This window comes from Euleptes europaea, chromosome 21 (assembly GCF_029931775.1).
Source record: "Euleptes europaea isolate rEulEur1 chromosome 21, rEulEur1.hap1, whole genome shotgun sequence".
Lineage (NCBI taxonomy): Eukaryota > Metazoa > Chordata > Lepidosauria > Squamata > Sphaerodactylidae > Euleptes > Euleptes europaea.
In genome coordinates this window covers 5585040-5603969 of record NC_079332.1, presented here as the reverse complement: position 1 = coordinate 5603969, position 18930 = coordinate 5585040, and the positions used below count along the sequence as shown (strand labels likewise).

General features: G+C 51.7%; 1 protein-coding gene across 1 annotated transcript; it reads left to right on the top strand.

Annotated features, from left to right (window-relative positions):
* The first annotated feature begins 29 nt into the window (after positions 1-29).
* FBXL18 (F-box and leucine rich repeat protein 18) lies at positions 30-18683 on the top strand. The gene is made up of 4 exons (XM_056866161.1): positions 30-205; positions 2619-4156; positions 5753-5971; positions 18377-18683. Exons 1-4 carry the CDS (start codon positions 44-46, stop codon positions 18531-18533), a joined length of 2076 nt encoding a protein of 691 aa, XP_056722139.1. The 5' UTR covers positions 30-43; the 3' UTR covers positions 18534-18683.
* Positions 18684-18930: the final 247 nt, after the last annotated feature.

Below are 18930 nucleotides of genomic sequence, written 5' to 3'. Positions count from 1 at the left end.
GCAGGGAGTGACCACCGAGGAGGACAAGGAGCTGTCTAACAGCATGAACCTGATGGACTTCTCGGACGAGATCCTTTTGCACATCCTGAGATACATCCCAGTCTCTGACCTCGTCCTGAACATCAGGAGAGTGTGCCGGAAACTTGCCGCTCTCAGTCTCGACAAAAGCCTCACCCACTTGGTGAACCTGCACAAGGACTACCAGGTGAGGAAGATTCCTGAGGAACTGCATGATGAAGGAGGAGCCAGGACATTTGGTCCTTTCTGGAAGGGCTGGGTTTTATTTGGCCCTTTAGTATGCATGCAAGGGGGCTGGTCTCATGGAGTGAAGAGTTTCTTGCTGGCGTTACCCATTTTGAGACCAAAAAACACTTCTCTACTTGGTTGATACCTGCACACATAGTATATGAGAGACAAATACTAACCAGTATTACAACTAGAACCAATCTGACCAGATATTTGAGTAACTGGTAATAGATTTTACAACCTATACACATGCCTGGTTGGGTTTGAACTGTTTGTGTGTGTATGTATGTATTTATTTCTGTAAACGTGTGCAGGCTTAACGTGTTTTAATTAACCACTGATGAAGGCCCAATAGGCTGAAATGCGTTTGGTATGTGGTTACAGTTATCAACCCTAGGAAATGCCACTGTGCTATTTTAATGTTTTTAAATATTTTTAACCTTTACATAGCGCTTCTAATAAATTATATTTTATACGTGTGTGTGTGTGTGTGTGTGTGTGTGTGTGTGTGTGTGTGTGTGTATATATTTATTTATTTATATTTGTTTCAGCCCTTAGTATGCATGCAAGGGGGCTGGTCGCATGCAGTGAAGGGTTTCTTGCAGGCGTTACCCATTTTGAGACCAAAAAATACCACTCTGAGGTGCTTCCTCGGTCTACTTGGAGAGAATGCCCTCACTTTTCTCTTGTCCTCGGATTGTAGGGAGTGAGGGAAATGTTACTGTCTCTGCCCTGTACCATCTCCTGCTCCTGGCAGAGGGAAAGAGCTCTGGTCCGCTGTATCCAGAACTCTCTTCTCCTGATGTTAGTCTTGTTATTATCATCATCAAGATTTTTATCCCATTTTTCTGCCCCCATAGGGCCACCAAAGCGGCTAACTAGTTAAAACGTACAAATTAAAATCTCATCTTAAAGGCCATTAAAACCGGAGTTTAAAATAAGTATAGCCGTTTAAACATTGGGGAGGAAGGAGGGATATCCTGTTTTGTTCCTGCTGAGCTGGTTTTGGTTTGGTTGTTGTGGTTGTTTTTAATGGGGATTTCAAGCGCCTTTTAGAAAGGGCGGGGAATGTTCAGCTGAGTAGTTTTTTGCAGGTTTTTTAAGATCTCATTACTGGCCATTAACTCTGTAAATATTTGTGTTGGAAGCCACCCTGAGGCTGGGAGTTGCAGGTTCTAAACCATCTTAAATAAATCTCCCCTGGCGTTTCCCTCCTGAACCAGGGACAGCCAGTTGATGCATTTGGGTGGGGCTGACCAAACTGCTCAGAGGCTCCCCCCCCACCTTGTGTCTCCCCTCCTTCTGGAACAAGCTTTGCAAGGGTGGTCTGTCTCATAGGCTGAATGTACTGAAAGACCCAAGACTGAAACGGAGAAAGGAGTCTCCAGGTTGGCCTCTGCACTCAGGCTATCTTTGAAGAAGGCCTTCGAGCTTCTGTTGGCTCAAGATTTCTCATCGGCCGGATCATAGAATCATAGAGTTGGAAGGGACCACCAGGGTCATCAAGTCCAACCCCCTGAACAATGCAGGAAATTCACAACTACCTCCCCCCCCCCACACCCCTAGTGATCAGAAGATGGCCAATATGCCATCTTCCAAGATGAACAATGACATTCCAGGCCTTGCTTTTCAGCCTGTTGGCAGCGCCTCATTTTTCCCAGCCCTCGTCAGAGAAACATTTCCAAGGCCCCTGGGCCATTTTTGCAGCTCCTAGAGCATCCCTTTTTTCCAGTGCTCTGAAGACTGGGGTGTCGCCGGCAGGCTCAGAAGCTGCACACATGATTGTGTGTCACTAGGGTTGTGCCATTTTCCTGTGTGGTGAATGAGGTATAAAGCTCACAAGTCATTCCTTGGGGTTGCAGTCATCAGGTGGTGAGTGTACACTAGTGAACGGTTCACATTTTCCTAAAAATCTCGGCAGCGTGGTGACTCGAGTTCAGATCCTCACGGAGCCTCAAAGCTCATTGGTTGAAGTTGGACCAGGCCTTCCCTCCCGGGGGTTGTTGTGAGGACAAAAAGGCATGGGGAACTATGTTTTCTGCTCTGAACTCCTTGGAGGAAGGTCGGGGTAAAAATACATACTGACGGGCTCAGTATAATTTAGGCTTTTTAGAGGGTTACTTCACCCTGAGCTGGATGGCCCAGGCTAGCCTGATCTTGGAAGCTAAGCAGGGTCAGTCCAGGTTAGTACTTGGATGGGAGACCAACAAGGAAGTCCAGGGTCATGATGTCAAGGCAGACAATGGCACACCACCTCCAAACATCTCTTGCCTTGACAATCGTACGAGGTTACCCTAATTTGGCTATGACTTGGTGGCAATTTCCAACCTCAGGGGTTCCTGAAACTTTGTTGTATGGTTGTTTCCTGGCAGGTGGACAAAGACAAGGTGAAGCAGCTCATGAGGGAAATTGGGAAAGAGATTAATGAGCTGAACATGGCCGGCTGCTACTGGTTGCCCGGCTCCACTGGCGACCAGGTGATCCACTGCAAGAATCTGGTGCGGCTGAACTTGTCCGGCTGCCACCTAACCTCCCTCCGCCTCTCCAAGATGCTCTCCGCCCTGCAGCACCTCCGCTCGCTGACCATCGACGTCAACCCGGGCTTCGACGCCTCCCACCTGAGCAGCGAGTGCAAAGCCACGCTGAGCCGCGTGCTGGAGCTGAAGCAGACCCTCTACACCCCCTCCTATGGGGTGGTCCCCTGCTGCACCAGCCTGGAGAAGCTCCTCCTTTACTTCGAGATCCTCGACCGGTCCCGCTTCATCCTCTCCGGCCAGCTGATGGTGGGTGAGAGCAACGTGCCCCACTACCAGAACCTCCGGGTCTTCTACGCCCGGCTCGCCCCCGGGCTGGTCAACCAGGAGGTGGTGCGGCTCTACTTGGCGGTGCTGAGCGACCGGACGCCGGAGAAGCTCCACGCCTTCCTCATCTCCGCCCCCGGTGGCTTTGCCGAGAGCTGCACCGTCAAGAACCTTTTGGACTCCATGGCTCGGAACGTGACCCTGGACGCCCTGCAGCTCCCCCGGTCGTGGATGAATGGCTCCAGCCTCCTCCAGCACTTGAAGTTCAGCAACCCCTTCTACTTCAGCTTCAGCCGCTGCAGCCTGTCCGGTGGCCAGTTGGTCCAGAGGGTCCTCAACGGCGGCAAGGACCTCCGCAGCTTGGTGGGCCTGAACCTCAGTGGCTGCGTCCACTGCCTGTCTCCGGGCTCCCTGCTGCGGAAGGCCGAGGACGACGTCGACAGTGGCATCGTGGAGACCCTCGTCGCCTCCTGCTGCAACCTGCGGCACTTGAACCTCTCTGCCGCCCACCATCACAGTGCCGACGACCTGGGCGGGCACCTGTGCCAGCTCCTTGCCCGCCTGAAGTGCCTCCTGTCTCTGGCCCTGCCCGTCTGCTCCGTCGCCGACCCGCCCGCCGTGGCCGCAGACAAGCCCTCCGTGCAGCCGGCAAGCGGTGCGTCGTCGCAAGGTTTCGGGAAGAAAGTCCGGATTGGGGTGCAGCCTTACCCCAGGAACTGCCTGGAGCAGGGGAACCCCAAGCCTTCTGTGTTCTGGACTCTCCTCGGAAGCCTCCCTCGCCTGGAAAGGCTGGAGCTGATCGGGTCCAGTTTCTCCTCGGCCATGCCCAGGAATGAGCCGGCCATTCGGAACTCGCTGCCCCCCTGCAGCCGGGCGCAGCACGTGGGGGACTCGGAGGTGGCTGCCATCGGCCAGCTAGCTTTCTTGCAGAGTCTCACGTTGGCTCAGCTGCCCAGCGTCCTCACAGGCTCTGGGCTTATCAGCATCGGGGCCCGGTGCCAGCATCTGAGGACTCTTTCCTTGGCCAACCTGGGGATGATGGGTAAAGTGGCGTACATGGCAGCCCTCATGGACATGTTGAAACACTGCAAATGCCTGCGAGATCTCAGGTGAGGGCGCAGGGCTTTTTCTCACTCATGTGGGCCACGGGCTAGTGACGTGCTGGTCTTTATTTGCCTGGGGAGGCATTGTTTTCACACGTGGTTGTGCTGGTGGTGGAGCTCTTTGGAAGTTAGGGTTGCTTTTCCTTCTGGCTAATTAGATGGGGTGGCACCATTTGGTTTTGAGCTGGTGGGTTTTGACTCACCAGTGTGGTGGTGTGGTTAAGAGCGGTGGTTTGGAGCAGAGGACTCTAATCTGGAGAGCCGGGTTGGATTCCCCGCTCCTCCACATGAGCGGCGGACGCTAATCTGGTGAATCGGGTTGGTTTCCCCACTGCTATACATGAAGCCAGCTGGGGGGACCTTGGGCTAGTCACAGCTCTCTCAGCCCCACCTACCTCACAGGGTGTCTGTTGGTGGGGAGGGGAAGGGAAGTTGACTGTAAGCTGGTTTGAGCCTCCCTTAAGTGGTAAGAGAAAGTCGGCCTATGAAAGCCAACTCTTCTTCTTCTTGGTGAGATCGCCACTTTACCCATCATCCCCAACTAAAAGTGCAGCAGTGTGGTACCTTCCTCTGCTTTTTCCCATTCAGGCTTTTAAAGCAAGGGAGCCAACTGTGCCTTCACAGTACAGTTCTGCCAAGGGTTGCTTCCACCATGCAGCCGCTGCCCACTTTCCTTCTTTTCTTCCCCGCTTGGTCCTCTCCCCACGAGCGAGGAGAAGCCCAGTCGGCTACCACAGGCATCAGATTGCAAATGCACCGCCCCCCAAGAAAGTCACGTGCATGTATGCCAGTCATTTGTGGTGCATAGATGGCTGGAGAAGGCAGGGGGTTAGGAGAAGAAGAAGAGTTGGTTTTTATACCCCGATTTTCTCTGCCTTTTTAAGGAGGCTCAACCTGGCTTACAATCTCCTTCCCTTCCTCTCCCCACAGCAGACAACTTGTGAGGTAGGTGGTGCTGAGAGAGTTCAGAGAGCTGTGACTAGCCCAGGGTCACCCAGCTGGCTTCATGTGGAGGAGTGGGGAAACCAACCCGGTTCACCGGATTAGAGTCCACCACTCCTAACAACTACCCCACGCTGGAAGGGGCTCAAAGGGCCATCTAGTCCAACCCCCTGCACAATGCAGGAAATTCTCAACTACCTCCCTCTACTCCCCCCGTCACACCTGTTCTATAACCTGATTGTGTCTACCTTTAAGGAATCTCAAACCGGCTTACAATCCCCTCCCTTCCTCTCCCCACAACTGACACCTTGTGAGGTAGGTGGGGCTGAGAGAGTTCAGAGAGAACTGTGACTAGCCCAAGGTCACCCGGCTGGCTTCAAGTGGAGGAGTGGGGAAATCAACCTGGTTCACCAGATTAGAGTTTGCCGCTCATGTGGAGGAGTAGGGAATCAAACCCGGCTCTCCAGATTAGAGTCCCCCGCTCCTAAGCACTATACCACGCTTCCTTAAGAGAGCAGGAGGAATATTGGAGCGTTTTAAACTGAAAGTAGCCAGGGAGTTCTGTGCCGCGCCTGGTTTGGATCCCCTCTCCAGCGCTCTCTGTGTGACCAGTGCCCACAGCGTGCGATCGGTCCCTTTTTTGTCCCGTTCTCCGCGCAGGCTGGAGCAGCCCTACTTCAACGCCAACGCCCAGTTCTTCCAGGCCCTGAGCCACTGCTCCTCCCTCCAGCGCCTGTGCCTCATCTCCCGGAGGGGGACGCTGCAGCCGGACGCTGTCGTGGCCTTCATGACCGCTTGCCTCGAGGTCGTCATGCTGCACATGTTTACGGGGGAGTCCCTGACGCTTTGCAAGAGCCTTCAGCAGTCACTGATATGGAGGTGAGTGCCGCTAACCCGTGGGAGAAGGCAGAGGCCCGGGTTTTGCTCCTCCCCCAGGGTAATGGTTTTGCCCAAGCTTTAAATGGGGCCTAAGCTGTCCTCGGCCCTGCCGCTAGGGCTGGACCGGTGAGAGCGGCGCTCGGCTTCCCCTTGGGGACTTCCGTGCGATAGAATTGCTTCTATGTTCTCTACCCCTCTGCGCTGCTTCTGGCGCGCCCGAGGCTGCAGGGGGACTGAAGAGGTGGCATTTCCGCCCGCATGCCCTCTCCTGGGTTTCCAGCCTGGTGGGGTTGCCAAAGGCTTTTTAACAGTAGGAGGGACAGAACAGGATCGTGGTCCTGATGCTGCTCTTAGGTGGCCCGCTGACCACCTCTTTTCAGTGATCAGGAGAATAAATGAAGCTTTTCCCCTCTTTTTTTACCCACTGCACATCTGTAAACCTAGGAAACATTGAACATGTTACCTTTAAAATTGATTTTCAGCCTTCCCAACAATGAGACAGTTTAAGAACATTGTAGGAGCACAAGACTTAGAAACTGCCTTTTGGAAAGCGTGTTATGTTGGGACTTCCTGTGCTGGAAAGAGTTGGCGGTGGGGAGAAGAGGAAATTTTACTACACAGCCTTTCTTTCTCTTCCGTTTACAAAATCCACTCGAAATCTGGTGAGAAGTAATAACTGGGACATTTGAATATACCACAGGTGTGCTTCCCCCAGGGTGGTCTGTCGGCTCAAGAGCTGCAGTGGGAAACCCGAGTTCAAATCCTGCTTGTCCGTGAAGCGTTCTGGGTGCCTTGAGCACAAGGTTCGCTCTCTTAGCATAGTGGGGTGGCTGCTGTGGTATTTTTCTGTGTTCTCTCCTGCCATCTCCAGGACATGCATGCTCAGCGCCTTTCTGTCTCTTTATCCTGCCTGTCCTCCGGGGAGCTCCAGATAGCACATATGGTTCTCCTCCCACCTTTGTCCTCACAACAACCCTGTAAGGTGGGTTATACTGATGACAACTGCCTCAGGGTCACCTAGGCAAGCTTCCTGGCTGAATGAGTTGTCGTCCCCCACCGGGATTTCCCCTTCCCAGTCCAAAACTCTACTGCATTACTGTGATATTCAGCTTCGCATTTGCAACGAAGGCAAGATGATAACCTCCCTGCCTGACCCAGTGGCATGGACCAAACCCTGGAGGCAGTTTTATAAAATCAGAAATCAAACTCCTTCGTGGTTATTAATGTCTTGGTGATTGTGCTTTCAGAGAACCGTTCATGGCTCTCTCGTAAACTCCCCCTCCCACCCGCAATGTCTGTTCCAGTGGCAATGAGTTGCTTAGGTCAGTGTAACTCCAGTGTAAGGTGAGCTTGCGGGGAGGGGGTGTATAAGGATTAATGAAATGCTGTCTGGCACGTTTTTGAAAGGTGAGGTAAAGTATTGTCTGTTGTTATGTAGCGCTGTTACTGTGCTGCTGCTATTAATAATGATGATGATGATGATTCTTCCATCAAGGCTTCCTTGGGAGGTGGTGAGCTCTCCTTCCCTGGAGGCTTTTAAGCAGAGGTTAGATGGCCATGACCTGGATGGCCCAGGCTAGGCTGATCTCGTCAGATCTCAGAAGCTAAGCAGAGTCAGCCCTGATTACTATTTGGATGGGAGACCACCAAGGAATACCAGGCTTGCTGTGCAGAGGAAGGCACTGGCAAACCACCTCTGTTAGTCTCTTGCCATGAAAACCCTAAAAGGGGTCGCCATAAGTCGGCTGCAACTTGAAGGCACTTTACACACACACACACAGATGGCCGTCTGTCAGCAATGCTGATTCTATGACCTTGGGCAGATGATGAGAGGGAGGGCATCTTGGCCATCTTCTGGGCATGAAGTAGGGGGTCACTGGGGGTGTGGGGGAGAGGTAGTTGTGAATTTCCTGCATTGTGCAGGGGGTTGGACTAGATGACCCTGGTGGTCCCTTTCAACTCTCTGATTCTATGACTAGAGGCTTATTTTTTTTAGTTTTTTCTAAACCTTTTAAAAGGCTTGCTGTGATTTGCCATAAAATCTATAGATGAACGCTGGGAGTGTTTTATTTTAGGGCGGGGAGGTAGTTGTAGATTCCCTGCATTGTGCAGGGGGTTCGACTAGATGACCCTGGTAGACCCTTCCAACCTTATGATTCTGTGAAGTATCTTTGGTCTTACAGCTGTTAAGAAACCTTGGTAGAATTCTGCTCCTTTCCGCTTTCAGCCAGCGTCGTTGTGCTTGTTTCAGCATTATAGCCACTGGGAAATCTGCCAAGACCCGGGCTGTGAAACTCCCCCAGATTTCAGCAGATTCTTTCCCAACAAAACTCTCCTCTCTTTCTTAATTGAATTCATCTGTGGGTTGTCTTTTTTTTTTTAAAGCAAGAACCAGAAATCCCTTCTCCGGTTTTCTCATTCTTTGCCTGTCCAATATCTCACAACAGTGTATGGCTAAACCTTAATATCCTTTTTTCCCTGTGCCGGCTTCTGCTCTCTAGCAAGTGGGCTGCAGCTGTTTTCTTCAGTCTCAAGCCGATTTGCTCCTTCCTCTTTTTTCCCCATCTCTGGCTCTGTCAGTTTATAATGATGTTGCGAACAGTTGTTTCCTTTAAAAAAAAAAAAAAGTTAAGCCTGTTTCCCTCCTTACCACTCTCTCTAACACAACCGTTAAAAAGATGCGAAAAGAGCTCTGTGGCATCAGGCCGACGTCTGTTGGGTCGGGTCCACGCTGCTAACGACGGCGCTTTCCTCCAGCGCCAGGGGTTTCGATGCCTTGGCGAAAGGCTCCTCGCTTCCGAGGAAAATCCGTCCTTAAAATTCCCCACCGGGTGGGGGGGGATTTCCCCCCTTGTTGAGAACCCATGCAGTAGAGTGCCTCCCGTGAGCATGCTTGCTCCCTGCTCAGCTTCTGACGAGATCTGGCTCGCCAGGGTTGTCCAGGTGAGGGCGCTTCTTCCTGGCCAAAGCTGTTCTGCGTTGCCCGGTATCGCGCACGGAGCGTTCCCCTCGGCAGACGCTAGGCGGCGCAATGGCCTCTCATTGAAAGCTCTGTCGTCTCCCCGCCCCCCACTCCTGGTTCTGCCAGTGACCGGAGCATTTCTCATTCTCCCATGTTGCTGTTTCTTCACCGCAAAAGCCATGCAAGGCAAAGAATTCCAGGGGCTCGTTCTGCAGGATCTTTCAGTGAGCAGAAAAGGGGTGGAGGGACATAGAAAGAAAAGCCCTTCCCCCTTACAAATATGCTGCGAAGAGAAGAGTGACGTGAAAGAACTGCGTTTGGGCTAGCTTTTGGTCTCTTGGGAGGTTCCGCCTCCTCTTTCGTTTATACGGAAGCAGCTTTTATAAAATGGAAGTATTCACACTGCACCACTGATCAAGCATACCAAGAGTGCAAGGAAACCGTAGCTATTTATTGATTTTCTGCATAGACAGTGCTACTACTAGAGAGGGGTGTGTGTGTGAAAAGTAGCCAATCCAACATGAGCCAGGTGTCTCTGGAACAATGTTTGAGGGTCTTGTCTAAAAACAATTTGTTCATCCCCCCCACCCCCTAAGTTCTGCAGCCCAGCCCAAAACCAAGCACCGAACGCGGCCAGGCCAAGCGATGCTAACCACACGTTTGGATAGGCTTTTACAGTTGAGGCTTCGGGCGGTGGTCTTTGGCCTCGGCAGAAAGGGTGGTCGCTTCTCCACATTGCTGCCTCACCTCCTCCCACATCGGACTTTCTGTTTTAATTGTGTTAGAAATTATGGTGGGGGGAGAAGAAAAGCTGGGGCTTACGGGATGCTGGCAAACCAGGGTGCTGTAGGGGGCTTTCTGCGTTCCTTGGGTGATGCTGGGATAAAATAATCCCCACCTCAGGGAGCTAGGTTGGTCTTACGGACCTTTTCCTAGATCTCTGGTTTTCGTCCTCTCTTGAGTCAGGAGCCGGTGCGGGGCCACACCCACTGCAAGGCAACCAGTAGTCATTTTGAGAGGAGATTGATGGGCAGGAATTGAATGTTAGCTTGCCTGATTTCGGCAGATCTTGAAAGCTAAGCAGGATCAGCCCTGGTTAGTATTTGGATGGGGGACCTCCGAGCAATACCTGGGGCGTGACGCGGAGGCAGGCCATGGCAAACCACCTCTGAACATCTCTTGCCTTGAAAACCCTATGGGGTCGCCGTAAGCATTTCACACGAGGAGGCTTACAAAGGCAAGGCCTTAAGATCACGGCCCGAGACATCTCCCCCCCCCCCCCCCGCGAAGAGTTCTGAAGAACTCGAAAGCTTGTGTGTCATTTAACATCGTTTTGGCTGGTCCCAATGAACGGCGGGGTGTGTCTTTGGGGATTCGGCTTTGGCTCGATGTGGCAGCACCTGCAACCTCCGTCCAGCCCTAAATCATGGGCGTCGCGCAATCGAACACTCCCAGAAATGGAGAATCGCTAAGCCGCAAAGTCCTTAAAATCCCTCCTCCCTAGCTCCACATGGTCCTAAAGAGGAATATTCATGCCAGCGATCCAGCGTTCAGGGCTGAATCTTGGGGGGTGGGGGGAGAATCCCGGGTTCAGTGCGCCTTGCTCGAACGTGGAAGAACCGTTTTCAGAGAGAGAAAGTGGAGCGGATGGCGACGGACGAGCTGAAGGGACCGAGTCTGGAAAGAGAAGAGGAATTAAATATTTACAGCTTGACTAAACGGAAATTGGAGGGAGGGGGAGGGGGAACGAGATAAATATTTTAAGAGTGTGATCACTGCGGAACCGGTTTGGGGTTTTTTTTGCTATTTACGACAATTCAAGGAGGTTTAGCTAGACCAGGAGACAGAGGGAAAGCATTCGGTTTTGCATCTGTCTTTTAGGGAGAGAGGGGCCACGGAGCCCTGTCTGATCTGGAAACTCTTCCCTCTAATCATGCTATATGGAGACACTCCTCATTCACAAGAGAAGCCTTAACTCATCCAAATACTTGCCGGGGCTGACCCTGCGTAATGTCTGCAGTCTGGCAATACAGGCTATCCAGGTCAGGCCCTCTTGACCTACACCTTGGGGGGGGGGAGTAAGAAAGGGAGAGCTAGAAATGGTTACTCCAGAGGTCCTGCCAGCAAAAAGCATACATCTGATGCGGGGGGAGAATGACAGACTCGCGGCCTCCTCCCAGGCTGATCTACCCAGGCCAAGGGAGTGTGGTAATTGGGAGCTTTGCAGCAGGCATTCGCACGGGATTGGTTGTCCTGGACTCTCTGATTCTTACCCAGGGCTAAAAGGATTCTGGGTAGCGACGCTGGCCTCCCGCCCGAAATTCTTTGCAGCCCTCTCCTCCGTCCAGCAGTCCCAGTTGCGTAGAAAGCATGTGCGGCCCGCCCGGCTGCCTTATAAAAGGCCGGCGTTTCTCCCCAGCTCTCTCCTTCCTGACCTTGGGAAGCTCTCCGGCGTCTTTCAGAGTGGCATCTTGCGCCCGACTCTGCGGGCATCGGAGTTGCCAAACCCACTTCTGCTAGCCTCAGCGCGTCTGCTGGTTTGAGTCCCCAGCCTCCGCACGGCGGAAAGCTTAACGTCTGGGCGTAGCGAATCACTTAAAAGATCTTGTTCCAGCCTCGGTCGTCTGTTTGGCTTCCTGCTGTCTTGGAGCCCTCAAACCAACCTGTCAGTTTGAATTAATAATAAGCTGGGGTGGGGGGAGGAAAGTTCCTCCTTGGCAGGCTTTGCCTCTTGCGAGGGCCTGGGGCACTCGTGACGGGGTGCCTCTCCGGGGCACGCACAAGTTGTGGTTGCTGGCACGCTTCCCACAGTGGCTGTGCAGGGCCCTTCCTCTCCCTAGGAGGAAGATTTGTACGGCTTATTTAGAACTTTAACCTGGCTTCTCCGTCTGGCTCCTGCCCCTAGCGAGGCGGAGTGATTTCTGGGGTGGTGCGCCCCTCTTGAAACCGTCCTTCCCAGCGCTTGAAACGCCAAGCCAACGTGGTGTAGAGGTTAAGAGCGGTGGACTCTAATCTGGAGAACCGGGTTGGTTTCCCCACTCCTACGCATGAAGCCACCTGGGGGACCTTGGGCTAGTCACAGTTCTCCGAACTCTCTCAGTCCCACCTACCTCACAAGGTGTCAGTTGTGGGGACAGAAAGGGAAGGGGATTGTAAGCCGGTTTGAGATTCCTTAAAGGTAGAGATAATCAGGTTAAAGAACAGGGGGGAGTGGAGGGAGGTAGCTGAGAATTTCCTGCGTTATGCAGGGTGTTGGACTAGATGACCCTTTGAGCCCCTTCCAGCTCTACGATTCTAAGTCAGATGTGACTTGACAGCAAAAAAAAAAAGTGTGTAGGGGAGGTGGAGCAGAACAAGAGGCATCCGCCATCGCTGTGTAAATGTTTCCCAAGTAGAAATTAAGCTGTAATTGGCCAATTATTGAAATAACTTCTTAATTTGCGGGAGGTGTTGGGAAAACAACGTCCCAATGTGTTTTGAGCTTGCCATGGCAGAGCAGCGCCTCGAGCCCCGGAAAGGGCGTTCTGGCATCTTCCCTTTCCATCCTTTCCCTCTCCTGCGTTTCTGCCTGCCCGCTCCCGCTTGGCAGCATGTGTGTGTGTGTATGGGGGTATCATACTCTGTTCCCATCCCAGGCCAGTGCCTCCGGGATCTCTGATCATTTTGGCTTGCAGATTCCCTTCAATGGCACAGCTGGCATTGCCAAAGGAGCAGAGAGGAAGCTCAAGGTAAAAGCACCCCTCTTTTCCCCTGGAGAGGCGCTCCTTGAGTACCAGGGGTGGTAGGTTGCCTGGACTGTAGCCTCTGGTGCTTAAGGCTTGTCCAGCTGTGTTGGCAAGTCTATACCAGGGGCAACCTGCCAATCTTCTGCCCTTCCCCTCTTGAGAGCCAGCACGGTGTAGTGGTTAAGAGCAGTGGTTTGGAGCGGTGGAGTCTGATCTGGAGAACCGGGTTTGATTCCCCACTCCTCCACATGAGCGGCGGAGGTTAATCTGGTGAACCGGGTTGGTTTCCCCACTCCTACACACGAAGCCAGCTGGGTGACCTTGGGTTGGCACAGTTCGCTCTGAACTCTCTCGGCCCCACACAGGGTGTCTGTTGTGGGGAGTGGAAGGTGATTGTAAGCCGGTTTGATTCTTCTTTAAGTGATGGAGAAAGTCGGAATATAAAAACCAACTCTTCTTCAAGGAAAGCAGCACAGGGCTAAACCAAGAGTAGTCACGACCCCTTTTAGGTTAGGACTTAAGAACATAAGAAAGGCCCTGCTGGATCGGACCGAGGCTCATCAGGTCCAGCAGTCTGTTCACACAGTGGCCAACCAGGTGCCTCTGGGAAGCCCACAAACCAGACGACTGCAGCAGCACCATCCTGCCCGTGTTCCACAGCACCCGATGTAATAGGCTTGCTCCTCTGATCCTGGAGAGAATAGGCCTGCATCATGACTTAATACAGCTCCCGTCTTGTTGCTGTTCAGGCAGGCTGCCTCTTGCTGATTTTAAAATATATATATGTATATATGTCAGGCGTAAACTGGCTGAAAGACCGAATTAGCTGAAGGAATTTGAACAGCACTGCCCCGTGTGGAGTTGATGGATGTGGACTAGAACAAATCCGCCTAGGGTTGCACTGTGGATGTAGCCTGGCCCTCGATTAAAGGGACCTTTGTTGATTTAAATCTTCGTAACTCTGCATAATATTAAAACCGTTCTGCTGAAGCAGGGGGGCTTTTCTAGGTAGTGGCTTATTTTATTAAAATGCTTGCAACCTGCTTTCCCGCATATATCAGCTTACATTCCTTCATTGTAACCAGGACGTTGGGCGTGCCTCTGCCATTCCTACCACGCAAGTGTCGGAACCTGCTGCCAGGTGCAGAATTTGACATTCGGGTCATCCGTGTTTTGGTTTCTCAAGCAACCACCTAGTTCTTAGGACCGCAGAGATGCCTGGTGAAATCTCTCGCAGCCGCTGGAGCCGACAGTATGCGTCTGTTTCCCTGCCCAGAGATTTCCCCCCTCTCTGTGAGCAGCAGAAGCTGAGAGAGCAGTGCAAAATCAGCAAAATACTTAACAGACCTAATTTGCTCACTTATACCAGTCTTGGAGCATTGAGCCGTTCTTGGCTCAGAATGTATACATTCTGTTTAGCAGCAAGTATACGCACGGCTGTAAGTTGAACTCATAAATGCTTCCTGTTCTCGCTTAGGACGAGTGGCAACGTTATTATTGATAAGGACGGTGGCAACGTTGTTTTCCCTTCTGAATGCAGGAGCAATGAAATTGGGCTGACCTGTATAGGGGCTGGGTCAGAGCTGGCAGAGTGAAGTCCTGGGTCCGATTCAGGTGGTAGCTTTGCAAATCTAGGTGCTGCTAGTACCCCGCTCCGGCGTCATGGCTTCCCCATCTCCGGCTGGAGAACTGGGAGTCTTTAGTGTGCAGCGTCTTGTCCTCACCAGGTGAATCGATGCCTCGTCTTTAACATCTGGGACCTGTCAGCGTCCTTCCCCCTTAATCTCCATTCCTGTCTTCTTCTTCGCACGGCAAAGGCTGGTTGCATACACAATAGACATGAAATTATTTGACCGTAACCATTTTTGTTTGTATGTAATGACCCCCCTCAAAGTAAAAATGGGATGATATCCCCCCTAAGAACATAAGAAAGGCCCTGCTGAATCAGACCAAGGCCCATCAAGTCCAGCACAGTGGCCAACCAGGTGCCTCTAGGAAGCCCCCAAACAAGATGACTGCAGCAGCACCATCCTGCCTGCCTTCCACAGCACCCAAGATAATAGGCCTTCTCCTCTGATCCTGGAGAGAATAGGGATGCATCATGACTAGTATCCATTTTAACTAGTAGCCATGAATACCCCTTTCCTCCATGAACATGTCCACTCCCCTCTTAAAGCCTTCCAAGTTGTCAGCCATCACCACATTTGGGGGCAGGGAGTTTCCTAACACCTACGTGTTGCCTATGTTGGGGGATATGTGTCTGGAAGAGGAAAACAACCCTGCCGTTTTTCTAAAGCTCACCTCTTGAGTTCTAGAGGTAGCTGTGATTCTGCTGAGGCAAGTGTATTTACAAGCATGAGGTAATCTCAGTGAGTACAAATATATGCATTCATACATTTGTATCATATATATCATGTGAATGATATAGTGAAGGTTCCAAAATTTCAAGAGCCAGTCCATTAATTTAAAAAAGCACTATCCTTTTTGCCCCCAAATTAAATGTGTTTACTGGACGGGGTACACATTTCCCTTGCATTTCATCCTCCGCTCATTCAATTAAGGGAAATGGATTACTTCCAAGCTTTAATATATTTTTTGCTGAAGTTAGCATGGCGGCTACCAATGGCTTCTCATCATTGTCAGAATGCCGGGTAGAATTGCCGTGAGGGTCATCTGCCTTGCCCCTTTAAATCTTCACTCTTTGAAGGTCAAATTAAGCCATTGAGGACAGGACGAGTCTAGACTGGTATGTGGCAAGGTATTTATCCCTGAAACAGAACACCTGCATTTCCAGGTTTTGATTGGCTTGCCCTGGAATGGCAAGGCCACCGGAGGTCAGGGGTTAAAACTCATTCACAAAGCCTCCAGGTGAGTAATATATTATTTTTGTGTTTTAAGTCCTTATTGTGTGGCCTCTTGGCCACCCCCAAATGCTAGACCAGACAAAGGGTGACAGGTTGCTTCTAGGGGGAGAAAAAACAACAACAAAACTCAGGTTTTCAGTCTCCAAAGAACAGGATTTTCATAACTGCACCAGAAGGTTCTGAGAAAATTTGGTTCTGCACGTAGGTGTGCCACTTACCTGTGGGTGTAAATGGGAGCCGTCTTGGCACCTCCCTGGTATGGAGGCTCCTGTTAGAAGAAGAAGAAGTTGGTTTTTATGTGCAGATTTTCTCTACCTTTTAAGGAGAATCAAACCGGCTTACATTCTCCTTCCCTTCCTCTCCCCACAACAGACACCTTGTGAGATAGGTGGGGCTGAGAGAGCTCTAAGAGAGCTGTGACTAGCCCAAGGTCACCCAGCTGGTTTCATGTGGAGGAGTGGGGAAACCAACCCGGTTTACCAGATTAGAGTCCGCCGCTCATGTGGAGGAGCAGGGAATCAAACCCAGTTCTCCAGATCAGACTCCACTGCTCCAAACCACCGCTCTTCACCTTTACACCACGCTGGCCCCATTTCTAGTAGCCACTGATAGACCTCTCCTCCGTGAGTCTGTCTCTTCCCCTCTTTGAAGTAATCTGTAAGGAAGTTGAAGCAATCCACTAGGATTTGGGGGCTCTCATTAGAGGTGTCGTGTATGCTGCAGTTTTAAGGCAGCACGGGGGAGGGGGAAAGCACAGGACTTGGTCAAAGGCAGAATTCTGATTTCTGAGAATGCCAGTTTTTCGTGTAAAGAGAAAAGATGGAAGGGGTTGGTCTCTGTGGGCTGAAATTTGCAAGCCAGTTACAGTTAAAGCAGGAATTCTCGAGCTGTGTGACCTGAAAGAGTTACTGCAAGAAATAAGTGAAGCCATTGCAGCCTAAAGCATCCACGTACAGAAGAGGCTGCCTGTTACAGCTCTGTGCGATTCAGGGATAAGTCTTCCCTTTTTCCATCCTGCCTCCCCTGGGGGTGAATTTTGCGACCTGTCTACACTCAGTGTGATTTGAAGCATGCCGTCGCTTCCAAAGCAGAGCCATCAGACCAGAGAGGGGTTGCACGTGGTGAATCTGTGTGAGTCGCTGATGTGGGCAGGAGCCAGACTTCGAACAGGAACTCATACAAGCATGCGGTGGTTGCGCTGAGGGGGTATAACCATTTGACTTTGCTGCTTCAAAAGAGAGAACCCTTTTGGATAGAAGAGAAATGTGTGCCTAGGATTTTAATGGAGGGGGGGGGGGTAGTGTGTCGGAAGTTTGGGAAATAATTTGTTAAAGAAGATCCCATAGGGTGGAGGAAGATGTAAGGGAATCCCGCAAACAGTGGTCCTGTCTAAAGGCCTTCCTTCCCACCCCACAGCAGACATGACCCTCCCGCTTCCCTCTGGGTGATCAATTCTAAATATTTTTCTCTCTTTCCCGTCTTCTCTTTATCTGAACGCTGTGCACCATTGTTACTTCTCTATGTGGCCCTCCTTGTAGAAGGCTGGCTCTCTAAGCCAGGTGACCATTTCCTGGTGGTGATGGGTTTTTTTGTAATAACTATTGAGTCCGGATTAAATCGCAGCAATTCTCAGGCTCCGTTATTACAGGGCTGCTGGTGGAGCACCTTCTCACCTGGCATGATGGGAGGGAAGCCGGGATTTGGCTCTCTGCTTTGGGCAAGGGATTACTGAGCTCCATGGTGCAGAGTGGTAAGCTGCAGTACTGCACAGTCCAAGCTCTGCTCACGACGTAAGTTCGATCCTGACGGAAGTCGGTTTCAGGTAGCTGGCTCAAGGTTGACTCAGCCTTCCGTTCTTCCGAGGTCGGTGAAATGAGTACCCAGCTTGCTGGGGGTAAAGGGAAGATGACTGGGGAAGGCACTGGCAAACCACCCCGTAAAACAAAGCCTGCCTAGTAAACGTTGGGATGTGACCTCGCCCCATGGGTCAGGAATGACCCAGTGCTTGCACAGGTACCTTTACCTTTGGGCAAAGGATGCCACTTGCTTTCTTCCCCAAGGGAAGGGCTGCCCTCTGAGTAGCCATAGGGAGAGAGGGTGCCAAGCCTAGAGACCCAATCACATCTGTGTCGATGGCCAAACTGCAGACTCAGGTTGTTGCGGCCTGCCAAGGGGGAGCTCAGCTGGCGGAGAGGGCTCTGAAGTTCCCAGTTGTTGTTTTTTCTGTTCCATTCAAGGATCTTTGCATTTTATATTAGCAAGATGTAGGCAGGTGCCAGGATGTGTATTCATGCTGGGGATTGTTGGTTTAGTGTGTTATTGTGACCAGGGAGACCCTGGTTCCAATCCGCCCTCTGCCATGAAGCTCACCAGATGGCCTTGCTCTCCCTTGGGCTCTCCCTTGGGCTAGCCTCTTTTTCCTACCTCACAGGGGTTGCTCTGGCAAAAAGAAAGAAAGAGGAGTATCCACAACGTATGCTAATCTGAGTCCGTTAGTGTGAGCCGCTACTAGGTCGAAACTCTGCTGCATCTTTACCCCGGGCATGAAATGGATCGTTCTGCTGTTCCTCGTGCAGGTGCGCAGCGGGATCACTAGCCCACTGAGGAGGCTGCCTGTTGTGTATCTGCGTGAGTTGCTGCCTCCTGCTTTTCTCTTTCCCACTGCGAGGCATACTCACAACACTGTCTCATGTAGAGAGCGAGGGCGGGTGGGTTTTCGTATTTTAAAAGTGTTTTTGGGCGTCAGAAGGAACTGTCAGAAGGTGGTGTAGTTTTTTTCCTGATCTTCCCAGCTTGCCTCCCTTTGTCTCTGAGGGCTGGCCTCCTTGAATCTAATGCCTTGTGTCTGGTTTAGTTTCCAGGCTGACCGACCTGCGTTAAACGTCGTTATCTTCCCCCTCCTCCACGAGGACTTGACAGAGGTCATCCGCGACGTCCCCATGATGCATTTGGACGAGATTACCCTGTTCAAAAGCCGAGTGGCCGAGGAACCGCCGAACCTGTGGTGGTGACCGCACCGTTAACGGGAGCAAGGGGGGGAAGTCTTCGGAATGAGCATGTGCAAGCGGCTGCTTCTCATTGGCTGGGATTCCCCGTTCTTGACCGTTATGGCTGCTTTTCTGGGCGCTGTGCAATTGCGGGGCAGGCCTGCCTGGGCGCGGAGTAGGCCAAGTGGATCCCTTGGAAGAAATCTTGGCCTTGGACTTCTACTATTTATTTGTTTTAATTTCTCGCCCGTCCCCCTTTACAAGCCCTCGTGGCGGGTTATATTTGGGAAACAGTTGTGCGTTCTGGGCGCTTCTCCTTGCCGTTACGTCAGCGCCCGGCCGACTTTAAATGTTGCTTAACACTTCTTAACTCGGACAAACGCTGGCCCCCTTTCCCCTACTGTACCCACGGCCACTCGTT